The sequence below is a fragment of the Elaeis guineensis genome, chromosome 10, assembly GCF_000442705.2.
Source record: "Elaeis guineensis isolate ETL-2024a chromosome 10, EG11, whole genome shotgun sequence".
In the NCBI taxonomy this organism is placed as follows: domain Eukaryota; kingdom Viridiplantae; phylum Streptophyta; class Magnoliopsida; order Arecales; family Arecaceae; genus Elaeis; species Elaeis guineensis.
The window spans coordinates 19,046,787-19,064,670 of NC_026002.2; the positions used below are offsets into that span (position 1 = coordinate 19,046,787).

Sequence of the window (17,884 nt, forward strand, 5' to 3'; positions counted from 1 at the left end):
TCTACTTTTTGAAAATTCTCCTCTTCTTCTATCTTTTTCTTTGAGAGATCTAAGTGGAGCAGATTGAAGAAAATCTTCCTTCTCCTTAATTGGATCAAGTTGATATCAGAGCATCAATCCTTTACATCTGTGGGAGTGCATGTTCATAGTGTGAGTAATATAAGCAATTAAGAGAAGAGCTATCCATACTTCAAGTGCATTGAAGGACTAAGGTGAGTATGGCTACTAGTTCTTATTCGATGGATAATGAGATGAAGAGATATCTTACATGATTAAAAGAGAAGATTATCCAATCCACTAAGATTGTTTCTAGATTAGTGATACCTTCAGGGCGAGCATAAATACCAACAACTGTTGCAAAGCTATTTTCAATGTTGGAAAAAGAAGATCCTCTATCCAGCAAGGAGGATAAAAGACCTAGAGGTACAAAAATTTTATCTCTTCAGTCTTTTAAAGTTAAAGTTTGAATTGACATCCTTATATACAACAAGACTATTAATGTTAAAAAGCTAGATAACTTGCTCTAATAATCATAGATCTACTTTACTATCTATAGATTCTCTAGAAGATAGTTTTTGCCCGTCTCAAGCTTTCTAACTATTATTCTCATGTGATGGAATTAGTACATGAAAAACAATGATGTTTTTTAATTATGATCAAGGCTCAAATTTGAACTTGAGTATAGCTCCACTAATATTTAAGGCAAGTCAAACCGATCTCAAATATTATTATTATTATTTTTCTTAATTAAGTAAAGTTCGAGTTTGGATTAGGGATAGAAATGGGCTTGGGTTGAGCCGACTTTAGATTGATCTAAGAGCTAGACTTGAAAGAGTTGAGACCAGATTTGAGCTTAATGTAGAGCCTGTTTATTTTTCAGGCTAGATTCAAATATGTCATTGGTTTGATTCGGGCTTAGTTCGAACTTAAACAAGGTCTGAAATAGAGCTTGAATTTAGACTCATACCCATTTATCTTGTTATTTGGAGAGAACGATGAGGAAGTAAAGAAGAATTAAAATAGGTTTAACTAAAATTGATGTATCATGTATCATTTCCTTGTGCTATAAGAGAGAGTCTAATTTTTGGCTAGCCCATTCATACCTAATGCAAGTACGAAGTATTAAACTTCAAGAGCAATTCTTTGTGCACTGCACGTGGTGCAGAAAATCGCATATCGTGCGCAGTGATTCGCTCACGCTTAGTCCCAAAGACATCGGCAGGAATTTTTTTTTTTTTCCGATCTTATGCTAGAGTGAATCACCGTGCATGGTATGCGGTTTTGTGCACTGCGTGCAGTGAATAAAGAATTTCGCTAAACTCCAATTGTATTTGGGCCAGATCTATTTTTGACCTTAATGGATTATTCAGACCCGTCCAATTGGGCTGAAGTTGGACTCAAGTCTGAGCTTGAGATGGTTTTAGGTCTATAGCATCTAAAAATTTTCGAGCTTAAGCCCAATTTGAAGTTGTAAAAAATATCTAGCTAGATTTAAAAAGAGGCATGGCTCCGTCTAGTCCAGCTAATTCCTCACTGTAGTTTGGATATTAAGGGTCAGTTGATCTTGAGCCGAGCTTCGAGGTCAGACGTGGTGGCAATATTTCTCCTCACGTGCCGGGCACGTGCAGAATTCTAGTATGGATAGGTGCGGAGATCAACCGAGTCGAAGGCCGTTAGAGCGAGCCATGCACTCTTCTCTCCTTGGCGCCCCTTGTCTCTTGCGCCCCAACTCCAAAACTCAAGCCCTAGAAGATATCCATGGCCGGATTTGGATCTCGGAGTGGCCTCAGACGTGGAGATCGGGGATGACGAAGGTTATAACCATGAGAGACCGGAGCAAGAATCGGAAACCCACCCAGAGGGGGCGGTACCTCAGCATCGAGGCGATCCAGGCCGTCCAGGCCCTGAAGCGGGCCAAGATCAGCGGCGGCGATTCGCTGCATCGCGTGCTCGAATCGAAGGTCCGGCGTCTGATCAAGGCGGATATGGTTGCCGTTCTCCGGGAGCTCCAGAGCCAGGGCGAGGGTCTCCTCGCTCTCCAGGTCCATATTTCAACCTTTTTATCCTCAAATTCATTTTTTTCCTTTAGAGTTTCTTATGCTGTAGATAAATGATTTCGTTCTTGTGGAAGTTGATGTGACGAAATGACCATTGCGAAATTCTTTAAACAGTATTCATATGTGCACTTTTTTTCTTGTCATGTGAGAAGGAACCACCAAACAGGCATCTTGCCATGATTCTGTGAAACGCGAATAGACTAAATATGGATCCACCGGAAAGACCATGGCCTTGTTTGGGGCTAAGTTGCCTTCTTCCAAGAGGAGGATTCTATTTCTTTTGAACGCATATCATCATATCTGTGGATGTCTAACAGCAGTTTGATGTATTCCATTCTTAATTTGAGATTTTCCTCGTCTGGGTTATTGAAATGGCTAAAGAGCATGACGCATGAGGGTCAAATATGTCCATAAAGAATTAGCAGATAAACTAAGCAAACCGCTTCATGTGAGCCTCGTTTCTCTTCTGAAATCAATCTTAAATGAAACATAAACACGAATGAGCCTTAACCAAGTTGGGGTTCGATGTGTATATAAGATCTGTACCAAATGATCCATCAAATTTGAAGATGTTGTATGGACGTGTTTTGGCATTACATCAACCCTTTAAATAGATGTTTTGTACCTAAGACAATTTTGGTAAGAGTACTCCAGTGTGTTAGCTGGTAGAAGAACTTGTCATTTATTGTGCATTTTATGTTTATGCCACTTGATGGCAACTTTCTGAGGTTTCCACCTTGGATAGAGCGCAGATAGAAAAGATTCACTGAATATTATGTTTGACTAATTGATGTTATACCACCGAATGAGTTAGTCCATACCTCCACATGTTAGCAATTAAGTGTCCATGGATAAATGAAGTTGAACAGGACTTTACAGTTGAAAATAAGTGAAAAAAAAGAAGAAGAGGAATTTGAAGAGATCTAGGTAACTGCTGGTTCTCTAATCCCAGTCCTTCAGCGATAAGCTAAATAACCTTCCCATAAGTTTAGGTTGTCCCAAAAAATAAATTACGATTCCAGGGACCTTGCGGTGCACCTAGCTCTCCAACTCCTACCGGTCTCCTTTCCAAGTAGCTTTGGCATCCGAATAGGTTATAAGGGATTCAGTTACTAAGATGGGTATGTGCTGCATGTAGACATGAAGCTAAACTAGGTAAAGGAGCGGTCAAGCATCACAAACATCATTTTTCCTCGATGCTAGGATTGATTTCTTATTTACGTGTCTTTAACACAAATGACCTACCCATAATGCCAGAAACATATTCTAGGTAAAGGCAATAATTTCATGTCTGGTATGTACCATTGATGTAGATGTCATGACCTAAAGTTACATTTTCGAAACCTAATACATAACACAAATCCGTTTGTATAAATCTAGTTCAATCAATTAACAGATCATTGTTAACTAAGAATAATGTTCTAACACATTCATACTAATAATAATGTAAAGGCAATTGCTTTCAAACATTCATTTTGCAGCAGCCATCATTAGATCACTTTCTCGGTTTTGATAAATATACCCCCCTTTACAGTCATATCTCTTACCTATTCCTTCTTCCAATAAAGTCCCTTTCAGGCATTGCCTTTACAGTCATTCCCATCATTAATAACTATGTCCCTTCATTCACCATTTTACCCTCATCAGGGAGAGATAAATAATCATATGGATATTGATTGCCAATTGGAGTCTTATCATTGGTAAAGTAGCATTCAATAAAACAGAATTGAAACCTAATACCTAACATAAAGCCAGGTTGTACAAATCTAGCACAATCCTTTCAGAGAACCTTGTCAACTAAGAACTATGTTCTAACGTATTCATAAATATCGCAACACAAAGTGGAATGCTTCCAATCGTGCAACTTTGCTGCTGCTTTTATTAATTAATTTATCTGATGTGCCTTGAGAAGAAGTCATCTCTTACCTATCTTTTGTTCTAATGAAGTTGATCTTTTCCTCTCCCTTCTTCTCATGCATCCCCTTTACAGTCATTCCCATCTTTCATAAGTATATCCCTTCATTCACTGTTTTACCCTTATCAGGTTGAGAAGTAAATAGATATAGCAGCAAAAACTGTGGATGTTCGTACCAGCCCTCATGAAAATGATCAAATTTATCTGAAATTGGCTGGGAGATAATCATTATTCAATCTTTTCTCCTGTGCAGTTGCACATGCCCAATGCTATCAGATATGTAATGAGATGAATTGTATCCGTTAATTGCAGAGTTCAATATGGCCCATACTATCAGGTATGTGATGAAATGAATTATAGCAGTTAATTGCAGAGAGATTGCTAGAGCTTTGAAGCATTCTGCTTGAAATTGAAACTTGGCTCATCTGATTTTACTTTCTTAAAGAAGGAATAATCAAGTTCATACGTGACATGGCACAGCTCATCTTATGGTGGATATCTTAAATGCATTCTCCAATATTCATTTCAATGGCAAGTTATTATGCCAAAATTCATGACTTGTGAGTGTTACTTGATAAGAAAATATGGTTGTTATATTGATGCTATGTTTAAACTGTGACCTTGAATTCACTTGACCAGCGAGCTTTACTTGTATCATCTCTTATCAATAGGTAGTACACTAGGATGCTGTTATTTCCATATATGAAGACATGCTTATTGGCTCTCATTTTATGTTGAAAATTTAAGTACCAAGATGTACCCATCTGTACCTATTGTATCATGCCATATTTGTAAGATAGCGGTACTGGTATGCCTTTTGGCACTGCTTTGTGTGGACACATGGTGCATCAGCTCATTTTTTATGTGCTGGCACCAAGAGGCATACTGGTGCAGTATCATATTGCTTTGTAGTGTACCAATATTGTTTGAACTTCTTGGACTTCCTTTTCTTTTTTGATGTAAAATATGGGCTATGAGAATAATCATTGTAGACTTGATTTCATATCACATTGTTTCATTTTTTTGCTTTTTTCCAATAATTGTATGATAGGAAAGTTGTTTTTTTCAAGATGCAAGCAAAGTGGACTGAGATGTCTCTGAACACTCCTCCTAATAGGTCTTTGAAGAGGTTCGGAAGGAGCATTGGTATAAGCCTCAGTTATTGGTGTATGCTGACATGATCAAAGTGTTAGCAAGCAACGATTTACTTGAAAAGGTTGAACTGATTTGTTCATATCTGAAGAAAGAGCATTTGGAGGCTGATACCGAAGGTTTTAATTTGCTTTTAAAGACTCTGTTGGAGTTTGGCTTCACACATTCTGCTATGGACTGCTATCGCCTGATGAAGCTGTGGGACAGTGAGCCAGATGAGTCTACATTTAGGATATTGATAAATGGACTTGAATCCAAGGGAGAAATGGATCTTTCAATTGCTTTAAGACAAGAAGGAGAAATGTATTTTGGCAGGCCTCTGGAATTTTCAGAGAAAACAGAAGAGATGGCATCAACTGGTGTTGCTGAGTCTTAGTAAGTGCAGAAATTTTTGTTTGCCATCTAGAGTTGGCTTGTCTGTTTTAGTGCTGTGAATGCACTACCCTTACATTGTTGAAGATCCATATGCTGTTTATAGCAAGTTTATATGATAAAAGGGTCAGGTGTAAATCATGCTTATTCTTTAGTTGAAACCTCATCTTCAGGGCTATAACGTTTCAGTTTTGTCACAGTTTACAAGGCAATAGTTTCCCATGAGCAAGCAATTGGACAGCTTCTCTCTTCATGCATAACTGCATTATCCAGTAAGTATGTGGATGGATCTGATGGATTGTTTTGGATGTGTTTTTGGGTGTAGGATCTATGGAACTCTTTCTGAAGTTCCAAATTTTGCAAGTGTGGCAATAATTTTCGAACTGAGCCATCAAAAAGGAGGAAGGAAGACCTTGTGCCATTTCCATCATCACACAGTTTACTGGTCCTGTACAGATGTTGGTGCCTAGGGGAACAAGTACCCAGTGCCTCGACAGACATAGAACCAGCGAACTGAAGGCTGATCAAAATGGGTGTTCTATAGCAGTACTTTTTCACAAGGAAGAGGAAAATGTATATGTCATTTATCAATAAACCTAGTGGGTGGCACATGTTGAAGCAGCTCTTGGCAGAGCCCCAAAATTCTTAACACTTACGGATCCACAATCCAGGGAATGGAAAAGCTCCAGCATCGCTAGTGCCAATGGTATACTCTGCTCCCAGTAGTGTGGTTCTTCCATGAAAATGGCGACATGGGCTATCTAGTCTGCTGGCTGACTAGGAAACCAAGGATCTGAGCTGCAAGAGGCAGGGACTATTCATGTTATCAAGCCCTGCTTAAGCTACGTAATTACAGTATTTGAATCATCCTCAATCCAGAGTTTAGAAACCTGCTGCTTGGAGAATGGACATTCCCAACCAAGCTATGTCAAACTCTGACTCGAGCGACAGTTACCAGCCAGAGGAGACAACAGAAGCAGCACCTGCCTGGCATTCATTTAAATTAATTCTGGAAAAGCCTGGCTGAGGGGGTACCTGATGAACAATACAGGCTAACCAAAGGGAAGAACAACAAAGGTACCTAGAAATCAAGCATTTTTACGTAACTATACAATGTTATGCATGATAACCTTCATTCTCTTTCATGAAGGCTTACACCATCTATAACTTTAGACACTGAAGAAGATTATTATTCACCAATCACCGTGCAATCACTGCTGTTTCTTCAGAAATGATTGATGTATGTGCTGGAAAGTTAAACCAAGTTTCATCATAGTCCCCATCTTCAAGGTTCTTATTCCAATGCCAAGTAGGGTTTAAATGATTTACAATTGTGGGCTCACAGTAACATTTCATTGGATATATGCTGCTGTAAGAGATTGACTGCAAGCAAGATTGTTTTACGTCTACTGCAGTTTACATGCATCATCTAAAAGCAACTTCACTTTCAAAAAGGTTAGCCGTAGCTTATTGGATCAATTGTTTGAACTGATTAACTCCAGCAACATTATCCAGATTTTCAATAAAAAATACCAAAATTATGCAAATACTGTATGATGATTATTGAAAATATGAACTGTCCTCCGGGTGGTAAGAAGCCATACTGGTTAGTTGACTTCATGTGATACAAACTGTAAGATAAAAGGCCAAATTAGAAAAGAAAGCTTAAATATGATATTCAAACTGACTGGCTCTCTGTTGAAGACCATAAGCATAGGTCTGCTGATTCTTGATTTCTTTGAGAAACTAGAAGAGAAAATCACGCAATATGGATGAGAAAAGAATTAAAGGAGAAAGTGGACAGCGGCATTGTGGAGGAGATGGGAGTGGTGGTCAAGCGATCGAACCTCCTCTCCTCGGGAGGACCGACCCCACGAGCCCCAGCCCTTCCATCACCACCAAATTCTTTCCCTTGATCCCTCGTTCACGGTCAGATGCATGGAATCATAGTCTGCCTAATGTTTTTTTTTTTTAATTTTCATTTGTATTTGTTATGGTGGCTCCTGCTGCATACTAATTATCAAATATAAATGATGATTCAAGGCCTTATCTCACAATTAACTCCTGTAAATTGCAACAGTCCTATTATGCCATGCTTTTCGTAACTTTAACTGTGATTGAAGCTATATGATGGATTGTTTGTAAATCATACTTGAAGGTTTGCCTTCTGAGTAGATCTATTTAATAGACTTTTTCTCCTATGTCATGTAAGTTCTTGGTGTGATTGGAAGGATATTTTCTGATTTGGTGATCATGACTAAGATCATAGCCGATACTACATATTATGTACTCTCAGTTGAGAATACATTCCTAGCTGATTGCATATGTTAATGTATTGTTAGCCATGTGGAAAATACCATGAGACAATTAATAGACTTGCAGAAAAGCTAATAATGGAGTGGACCAGGAGAAGGAAGCATAGGCTCCAAAATGGCATTGCTTTATCAGAAGCTGACAACTGGCCAAGATAACACTCATTCCTGGCTCTCAAAATCTGATGTTGCACGACAAACATGCATTTCTTTTGTGACAATAGGCTCTTGCATGCTTTTTTAGTGTTTCTAAGGATTCTTCTTGTTATTAATTATACGGACTAATGAAATGATTAGAAGCTCTTGTTATTAAGCATGCATTGAGACTGCTTAGCAATAGTATTTTCATAAAAGAGACTGCTTACCAATAGTATATATATATCTTCTCTCTTCTCATATAAACACGGAGCTACAGTACATATGCTTTGGCACAAGAGAAAAAGCAAGGGAGAGAGTACTGAGGTGGCAAAACATTAAATTCTGCCTTCTCAGAGATCCTGTAACAGTGAACATGGGTAAATACGTGCTCACACTGAAAACACAAACAAACGAACAAACAAAACAAAGGTATTCATAGGGTATCAGGAGGTATTAGATTCTCTAGAAGAAGCTGAAGTTGTTGATCATTAGGCTTCCACTGGCATAGGCACTAAGTATCTCATTCTGTGGGGACCAGAACTCTGCTCTCAACCCCACTCTCCTCAGGGCTTTGAGGATTTTGTTCCTGTGTGCATATCCTGTGACCACAACCTTCTGAATGCTGGCCTCCACCTCAACCTTCTCTATTCCTGTGAGTCACCACACCGCCGCCACTTTAGCATTACGAAAGATCATTAAAGCTCAAAGTGTAGATGCAATTGTGAGTGAGCTTCAAGATTTCACACTACCCTAAGCAGGGAGGGAAAGTCATTCACACCTTTTACTTTGGACAGGCATTTCCTCAGTCTCTTCTCATGTAATGCTACCATCTCCACCTTGAGCTCAATAGTCTGTAGCACAAAAGCAATATAAACATGAAACACCAATAAGAGTATAGCTCTAGAATCATTGTAATCTAATGATTCTTCTCTCATCTTGTCTCAAGACTAAAGAGCAAGGAGCACAAATGATGCAGTCAAAAGTGAACAGATCTGTCATAGAACAAGTTGATCACATCTATTATTTTTAGACCCTGTCGAATGAATGCTAATGTAAAATGATGTTAGGAAATGTTAAGATCTTGCATAGAAGCAAGGAAAACTATACATTTTGTTTTCTTACTATAGTAATCTAAAATTTGATCTTGGAAGTAAATATTACCTAGACATTTCGTTAGCAAATCACGGCAAAACATATATACCTAACGAGACACCGCTTAAAAATTAAAAGCAAGCCCTTCTTAGGAAATGAGGTTTGTTCTCAAATGGGAGATTGGCATATGACTTGAAAGGAACAAAGCAATTCAGTGAGAAGTACTCATGATGAGAAGGAGATGAAGGGAAGAACAAAAAGATAATTTCCTTTCAGACTCATGTTACACCTTCAAATCTCAAGGCTGATCCCATTTTGAAACGCATTATCTAAATTCACTAACACAATAGTAGACACATTGCAAAGCAATATCTTTCTTGAGATTGTTTTGTATGAGTGATTCTTGCAAGATTTAGCCAATGCTTTAATGATGCTTTACCACGTTAGAAAACAACTCAAAGATGGAAGAGCTAAAGCATACCTCCATTTAAATCCTGAGAATGGAAGGCAAGGGGAGCAATGACAAAACGTTGGAGAGAAGCACCAGAAAACAAAGGCATGAAAGCAATGGAAATGAAGGGGATAAGCAGGGCAGTGTTTGCTTATATAGCAGATGGAGGTGAAGAGTCTCAATTTGTATGAATAAAAGAAGAGTTGGGATGCAGGAGGGGGCAAGGTGGGTCTGTAGATTCTGAGAGTTCAGTTGAGGAATGATCTTCTTTTGGTTGCTTTTCCCAAAGAAAGGCATGGTGATGGATAGAAACAAGCAAACGTTTGCATCGAGGTGGAGAGCTCAAGGATCAAGGCTAGTCCTGAGGAAAAGAAGGGAGGGGGGGCAATGGGTGATGATGGGTTGGTTGGGAGGGCGTTGACGGGTCCAACTTGGCTTTTGAGATCCTTGGATTGGGATACGAAGACAAGAAAACAGTTGAGGAATGTCCGGTGTTTGCAGGCAGAGTGGTAAAAAAGAAAGGAAAAGGGAAAGAGGATAAAGAAAAAGAGGAGATCCATGAGGGAGAAATGGACCATGATGCAAGTTTGGTATTTTGTCTCGAGGAGTATTGCTTAGGGTGTGTATAAAGGACTACTGAGACATGGAACTTTGAGATAATTTTATCAATATACATAGATGTTGCTGCAACCAATGCTGGTGGGGCCATGGAGGATGTGGCAGGTTGGTCTCCCTATGCCAACAACTTTTTCTTCAAATATTCTGGAAGGGGATTAGGGATATGTGAGGTGGATCAAAAATCTTGCATCATGATGATACCATGATCATAAGAGGTCAATTATTTTATCGATCTAAATCCAGCACCTCGAGGACCAAAAGTATGCCATTTATAACTATGGTAGCAGTAAGTATTTGGCTTCATATAATGAATATATATTTAAAATTTTTATGCTTTTAAAATCTGAATTTATCAAGGATCAAGATTCTTCGGCACCCAAACCTGAATTTGTTATCAATGAAGATCTCACGCTCAAAAGAACCATATTTTGTTATAAATTGATGAGATAGCTTAATTTTTATTTTAAGGTCCTAAGTTGTTGCAGAGGAAAATCTTAGACTTCTGTAGTCTACATTCCATATGAATTTTAAGGTCCATTTGGCATTGCTATCGTTTTCTGCTTTTATTTTAAAGAAGAAAATTGAACTGGACAGATATGAAACCCTTTTGTTCTAATAACAGGCACTCATACAAGCTTTGTTTTCATCAAAGCCCAAACCAAGAGCAGCCTTTCAAAAAGATCTGGAGCAAATTTGGTCCAATCCAGCTTAATAATCTGAAACTCAATTTCAAAGTTCAAATCTACCATTCACCAAGGTCTTAGAGAAGAAGTCTTGGTTCAGTCAACTTTGAGGATATAGGTTAAGTTGGGGCAAGGGTTGGCCAAGCCTGCTGGTTTGGAGAATTTACTTAGGCCAAGGTTTATGGACCTTTCATGGATTTTATTCAATGGCCAATCCAGGCTAGGGCTTTCAATTCTTGCAAGTTTTTGTGCAAGTCTTCCACCTGAGTCAGACATGACCCAGAAACTTAGAGCCTGCTCCCAATTGTCACTGATTTGCAGCCCAGTCGTTTTACAATAGTCATTAGTGGTAAAGAAATGACTTAGACCTGCATCCCATCACATAAAACATCAAAAACAAGAGCACTAACTTAAAATCCAGATCATTCACATTATAATTAATACTCTTTAATTTTCTAACTCTTTCAAAACTGGTTCATGCAAAAAAGCTACCTACCAATGTATACATTTATAAAAAAAGAAAGAAATCTGAATTTAGCAGGAAGATCTATGGGAATTTTTTTTTTAAAAAAAAAAAAAGAAAGAAAGAACCTGATGTCCATTTGGCTAAAGCTGGCTTAAGGAAATCAACTTAAGCCAGTGATATCGCTACTTGGTAAAAGGTCTTTCAATGCAATGAAGTTCATTAAGTTGGCAGGGCTGTTGCTATTGCCATGACTAATTTTCTTGAGGCCCTTTTCACTGATGCTGTCATCTTCTTCATCCTTGTCGCAGAACATCTTCGTGAAGTTATCCAAAGTGCCATTGCGATACACGAACAACCATTCTTCTTCCACTTCCATCTCGCAATCTCTCATGGGACGATAGGTTCTGTCGATCGCTCGGTCCTGTGCCTTAGTGAGAGACATGGTCCTGAAATCAGTATTATCAAACCATCACAGTTGAGGTTTAGAATAAAACAGCTTTAAGGCAGGAAAAGTAGTACTAGTGGAAATTTATGTCATCTACACAAAGAAAAAAATACAGCCTCCGATTGTCGCGAAAACAAGATACTTTGCAGGATTTATTAGCAAACTTTCTTTAAGGGAAACTTCAATTAATGGATAGTTGTGATATAATAATTTGTCAATTATTTTTTCTCAGAAAATAACTCATGAATTGTCTAAAACTCGATCACAAAGTACTAACTGGGTTTGGACGTGTAAAGTTCAGAAGTGTCATGTCTTTATTTGCCTAAATATATAATTTTGGCAAGTCATTGATCCTTGAATTCTTATTCATTTTTTTGGGTGGAATATTCAAGTTTGTAATCCTAATGTAAGCATTTATAAGTCATAAAGAAAATAAAACTTTATATTGAAAGTTTCGTGCTTTACATGAAAAATGTAGAAGAACTAGAAACCCGAAACAACATCTAATCGAGACCGTTTGAACTTATCCGCCAATAGGCAGATCTTTGTGTCCTGACTTGACCTAATTTGACCCACATCTTACTCTATTTTACGATCACTTGATTCGTGATTGGCCCAACCAAGGTTGCTTAACTAACTGTTGTGATTGTTAATGACCGAATTCGAAGATGAGCTGAATCATTGGTATTAAAAAAGCAACCTCATTATAAATTTTTTTTCCCCAAAGTTGTAACTCCATCGTATCCAAACAAAGATGTAATCTCATGACTCAAGTTAGATCAAAGTTTTACCCTATATCAAGAATTTCATCTAAGATCGAGGTTAAAAAACTCGATCCATACCCGACCTAAACTAGAAAACCCTGGACTCAAATCCCAGCCCAAAGTGGGTCGGTCGAGTTGAACTTTTAGCCAAACCTGTTTTTGCCCTCCTTAATAGTGCAATTCATCCTAATAGCCCTATAACAGGCCACAGTAACATCATAATGCCCCATAGTTTGAACACTGGACTGCTTCTAAACTGTTCACTGTGTGACAGATCCTGTCCAGTCCAATGTCATAATGGGAATTTCAAAAAAAAAAAAGAATTCTACTGAATCCTGTAACATGGTACGACACTCCAAATTCCTTTTGAACCAGACATTATCATATCAGGCTTGGTCCAGACTGAGTAATCTATAATGATGAGCCTGGGTTGCTGTCTGTGTATGGAAGGGGGTGTTTATCGCCCCCACAGCTTTGGCAAGCTTTCTGGGACGCTCATCTCGTCGAGGTTTGTAAGTACAGAGATCACTCTTTTTTGACCACCATGAAGGAATCCAGAAAGAGAGAAGAAAACGGCAATGGCGTGATTTAGTGATTACTTTGATCACCGCCTGATAAAAACAAAAAAAAAAAAAAAAGATGAAAAACGAAACGGAAAAGACGGAAAGCAGCAGCCACTTGAAAGTTGGAACAACCCTCTTCCCATAATTTATCCCTGAATGCCGAAAATAAACATATAAAATACAAATGACAACTTAAAAGATATGGATCCACTCATTTACATATTCTTGGCCATTGGCCTCCACAGCATGCCTTCTTAGAAAGGGCACATAATAAACCCTAAGAAACTGAAAAACTAGCTGGAAAAATGTATCCTAAAAAAGTTTTTTTCTTTTCTTTTTTTTTTCTTTTGCATGCATACACCCTTTTGGCATTTTGTCCTTCAAAAATTAAAATACATCAATGATCTGCTCTCTTTTACCCAAGCTTAACAGCTTTTGCATTTATGGGTCTACAACTTGGTTGCATTTGCAAATCGACATTGAGTTGATCATTGGCTAAGATATCAATCCTTCCTCCATAATTCTTCTGGGATCTATCTCGGTCTCCCCTTCCTAATTATTTCTATCTTAGACAATCTCGGCTCTTGTATTCTATTCCAAAGTTCTAATCCACTTGGACTGCCATACTTTCCCTCCAACAAATCCAAAGCAACGGCCACCAACCTTTCCTTTCTTCTCTAATGATGCCCATATCATTAGACTTTGATTACCCCCAACACAATAATAGCAGCAATAATAAAAAAATAATTTTCTCCTCCTTTTGCCGTAAAAGAAATGTGTAGGCAACTCAAGCAAGGAGAATGTGGATGCGAGGCTTTTTCTCCTTTCATGGAAACAACAACAAAATCTTTTCTATCATTTGGTCGTGTTGAGATCTTTCCTCTTATTTGTTAAAGTCAATACATTTCCTTCTTTGCAAGCTGATCAGAGATTTGATGAGAGAGGTTGATGTGGTGTTTAAGGATTAAGAGATATGAATTTGTTATCCTTCATTCAGTTGATGACCTGCAAACTGAATAGCAATCCAACCAAGCACTTCAAATAGTTGAACCATTTAGATTCACAAGTCCAGTAGGTTTTGTAGTTTTTTAAGTTTAGATTGACTCAACTAGTCCATGTTATATAAAATCCCCTTTTGTAATTCAAAAAAGAAAAAAAAAAAGAGCCTAGGATCAAGAATCCACAATATAATTACCGGATATACTTGTGGCATGTATCGATGTGTGAGCACCTAATATAGGGATATTATATAATCAATTCAACTAAGACTAAGAAACAATTGACAAAAGCCAATTTTGGATGAAAGTAGATAAATTGGAGTGAAGTTGATTACTCTCAAAAATTGGCAAAATCTAAAGCAAAAAACAATTCCAGGTTGGTCCTGGCTATAATTGATTTGTTTTGGCTGACCAAAACTTGAAACCTTGTTCAAAATAGGGCAATTAAGAACAATTTCAGGAACAACTCTAGAAATTTTTCAATAACTCAGGATGCAGTGTCACTGTGCCATTAAAAGAAAGAAATAATGCGTAATAGAAAAACAATGTGCATAAATAGTGTGTAATGCAAAAACACAAATACACGTACAGGAAAACTTAACCAGCATGTCATCTATTCGAGCTAAGACAAGAATTTATATCCATTTTGAAGAAGATACATCGTAGATGTTAGAATAAAAACAGAACACATGCACACAGATGAGAGCAAAGAGAGTCATGTTTCACTAATTGTTGGCTAGCTTCTAGATGATGATCCTAGAGGCAGGCACATTTTGGTTCCATCTAGTTTTGGATTCATCCAATCATTAACCTTATTTATTCCACCAACTTATCTTCTCTCCCCAGATAGGATGCGAGAAAATGGGATTTTACAAATCAACAACTAGTCAACATCTTCTTTTTTTTTTTCCTTTTTATTTTTTTAACCAAGCCTAGGTAAGCACATGGATACAAATTATTTTATGAATATGAATATGAATATAAATATGAATATTAATCGACCACTCAAATTTTCATTTATATTCGAAACAGATCCAAACAAACAGATATAATCCAACGCACGTCCAACTCTATACCCTGGATAAAGGTGTTGTCATGTGTTATCCCATTGATAACTCTCAAACAAGTCAATTTTGGAGGTGGAACCACCCATCCCCGATAATCTGATCCGAGTGGGGATAAATAAAGATAGGTAGGTCTCTAGGCTTGGCTACCTTAGAACTGGCTTATCATCCTATATGTTTTTACGAAATGACCAAAAAATTCTAAGATAACAAAAGATAACCACAAAATTAAGGGCTACATTGTCTTTTCATCCAAACGCATTCACTATGTTATGGGCTATACCATGCCATTGTTAGAATCATTGGATGAGCAATTTTATCCAAACAAAAGTAGGCACTTATCTTTCCTTATCCTAGCTTATGCGAGAACTAAATATACCTATGAAGATATCCATGACTTTTCCTCAATTTTCCCAAACCAAAACAAAACTTGGCCAGCCTATCTGGATAAAAGGTCCTTAGGTGAACCCCATAATTTTTTTTTTTTTTTTGGTAGGAAAACCCCATATATATTTAAAGGTGAAGAGGATGGTAGCAAAAGAAGAACAGCTAATGTATATTTTTTAAATCACTTTTATTTTTTTAAAAATAAAAAAAATTATTTATATTTTTTATATAATTCATTGTTTTCAAAAATACATAATGAACTTGATGGTAGTTACACCGGCAGCAATGTTGGTAATACTAGCATTGATAATAGGTATGATGGCGGTATAATGAAGGTAGGAATGATGGCATTAGTAGTATAGTAGAGGCAAAGAGATTATGGTGATAGTACTAATAATTGTGGTAGTAGTCATGGTATTGATGATATTGGTGCTAATAAGGATACCAATATTATGGTGGAGGCAATTATTATGACGACATTACGGTAGAAATAATATTAGTAATGATAACAGTAATGGTGATAGAGATGTTATTAAACGTGACAGAACCGATGGCATAAGCAATAATAGTGTTATGACGATGATTATGGTAACAAGGGTGGCAATGGTGGTGATAATGATAGCGGCGATAGCTGTAGTAGTAATTATAATGAAATCAGTATTAATGGTGAGAAAACTATGATATTTTTATTTAAAAATATTAAAAATAAGATTTTTTTTATTTTATATTTTTAAATTAAAAATAAAAAATAAAAGTGATGTCAAGTACATCCTAGGCTACCGTGTTCCAACTATTTCATTAGTCCCATTCAGCGGTGATTCTCACCGTCCTAACCGATACGAAATGTCGAGCGTTATTCCCACTCGCCGGTGATTCTCATGGTCCTTACTGATACGAAATTTCGAGGGAGTTCCGAACATGATGCACGCAAATAAACAATCACGTGACGGATCAACCGAGACCCAGCCGCAAGATTCGCCGAAATGAATCACGCGACCAATCGACAAGTTGTGTCAATCCTACCAAATTCCAATCATGACTGGGACCGATTTTTCGGCCTTGGATCGACGAGTATTCGAAACCGTGACGTTCTAGCGGAAATCCGAAAGGAACGGGCTTTGCTAGTATGTTCTACCAAATTGAGTGGCTCCTCCGTAAATCTCCCCCAAAGCCATGGGCAAAGGCAATATCAACAGCCATGTGAGAGTTAGAGAGAGAGAGAGAGAGAGAGAGGGACGACCTGACGTGAAAGAGGTCGGAGACGAGGTGGGCGCCGAGGTAGAACTCGAGGGCGAGGAAGAAGGCCTTGTACGCCATCAGATGCAGCCCGTCGATCCTCGGATACGGCAGCCGCGGCCGCGGCAGCATCTCCCACGTCGCCGCCCGGTACTTGTACTCCTTCCACGCCATCCCACCGCCCCCGGCCGCCGCCGCCTCATTCACCGGCAGCGGCACGAACCCGGACGTCAGCATGATGGGCTCCAGGTCATCGTGGGTCAGTATCGGCTGGAACGTCCGCGTGTGCCACAGCGTCAGCTTCTTCGCCACCTCCTCCATCGCCACCTTCACCTCCGCCGTCATCCTCCCCCGTCGCCCTATCGCCTCCTCTTCCCTAATCTTTCTCTTTTATTAGGATGATTTCGTCTTATACCGGGGTTTGGACGGGGATTAGATTTTAGATTTTCATTCCTTTCCTTTCTTTGTTGTCCTTTTTGTTTTGGTTTGTCTTTGTCCTGTTTGTTGCTGTTTAGGGAGGGGTTTGGGTGTTGGAAGGAAGGGAACGGGAGGGTGCCATTTCGGGAATTAAAAGTTAAAACTGGGTGGGGAGGGATGAAGATACGAAAATCCGCGGCTGGGGTTGAAATGGAAAAAGAAAAAGGGTGCTGCTTTTATTTTTTATTTAAAACAACTCTCCATTACTTTCCTCATTTAACATTTGGAATCAACCCTTGTTTGTTTTCGTATGGGAAACGGGAATCGGGACCGGCCAGAAAACCGATTTGATTTTTGTGTTATATATTTTAAATATGGAATGCCAAAAATTATGCTAAATTAAAAAGAGCATGCTGCTGCGAGAACTTTTTCAAATTTTAATTGTGGATTCAATTTGACAAAGCATCTAACTAATTAATTGAATTTTCCATGGCAAGTTCAAAACGTAAATTCATTTATTTATAATTCTTCTGTATAAATAGATAATATTTTTGCTTATTTAATATATTATTTATACAAATGTTATTCAACATTAAAAAGGAAAGATAAGCAAAGTTCTAAATAATTATTAAATCAACATAAAATGTGCATATCATAAACAATCCATGAAATAAGATCAACCTAGGAGATATATATATATATATACATACATGCAAACAAAGAGACACAATGGAGGAAAAAAAAAAAAAAAAAA

General features: G+C 38.0%; 3 protein-coding genes across 4 annotated transcripts; 1 reads left to right on the forward strand and 2 right to left on the reverse strand.

Moving 5' to 3' along the window:
* Positions 1-1,650: 1,650 nt before the first annotated feature.
* On the forward strand, positions 1,651-6,820 carry LOC105052840 (pentatricopeptide repeat-containing protein At1g62350). Of its 2 annotated transcripts, XM_010933791.4 has the most exons (3): positions 1,655-2,042; positions 5,090-5,499; positions 5,822-6,820. In XM_010933791.4, coding segments are annotated over exons 1-3 (768 nt in total). In that variant the 5' UTR covers positions 1,655-1,685; the 3' UTR covers positions 5,823-6,820. The 2 variants fall into 2 exon arrangements, with proteins under 2 accessions (XP_073100480.1, XP_010932093.1); XM_073244379.1 differs by having other exon boundaries at positions 1,651-2,042; positions 5,090-6,820.
* A 1,109-nt stretch (positions 6,821-7,929) lies between these two features.
* Positions 7,930-9,877, reverse strand: LOC105052839 (heavy metal-associated isoprenylated plant protein 28). Its single transcript, XM_010933790.4, has 3 exons — positions 9,520-9,877; positions 8,725-8,797; positions 7,930-8,596 (listed from the first exon to the last, which is right to left on the reverse strand). Exons 1-3 carry the CDS (start codon positions 9,523-9,525, stop codon positions 8,409-8,411), a joined length of 267 nt encoding a protein of 88 aa, XP_010932092.1. The 5' UTR covers positions 9,526-9,877; the 3' UTR covers positions 7,930-8,408.
* Positions 9,878-11,216: 1,339 nt separating this feature from the next.
* Positions 11,217-17,209, reverse strand: LOC105053279 (uncharacterized). The gene is made up of 2 exons (XM_010934387.4): positions 16,718-17,209; positions 11,217-11,702 (listed from the first exon to the last, which is right to left on the reverse strand). Exons 1-2 carry the CDS (start codon positions 17,056-17,058, stop codon positions 11,417-11,419), a joined length of 627 nt encoding a protein of 208 aa, XP_010932689.1. The 5' UTR covers positions 17,059-17,209; the 3' UTR covers positions 11,217-11,416.
* Positions 17,210-17,884: the final 675 nt, after the last annotated feature.

Excerpts from the sequence above, each read along its gene's own strand:
- LOC105052839 (XM_010933790.4), bottom strand. Across the intron at positions 8,597-8,724 it reads ATGCCTGTCCAAAGTAAAAG|GAATAGAGAAGGTTGAGGTG; the intron begins GTGTGAATGACT and ends GGTGACTCACAG.
- LOC105052840 (XM_073244379.1), top strand. The coding sequence starts at position 1,686 with ATGCACTCTTCTCTCCTTGGCGCCCCTTGTCTCTTGCGCCCCAACTCC. Across the intron at positions 2,043-5,089 it reads AGGGTCTCCTCGCTCTCCAG|GTCTTTGAAGAGGTTCGGAA; the intron begins GTCCATATTTCA and ends TCCTCCTAATAG.
- LOC105053279 (XM_010934387.4), bottom strand. The coding sequence starts at position 17,058 with ATGACGGCGGAGGTGAAGGTGGCGATGGAGGAGGTGGCGAAGAAGCTG. Across the intron at positions 11,703-16,717 it reads TCCGACCTCTTTCACGTCAG|GACCATGTCTCTCACTAAGG; the intron begins GTCGTCCCTCTC and ends TACTGATTTCAG.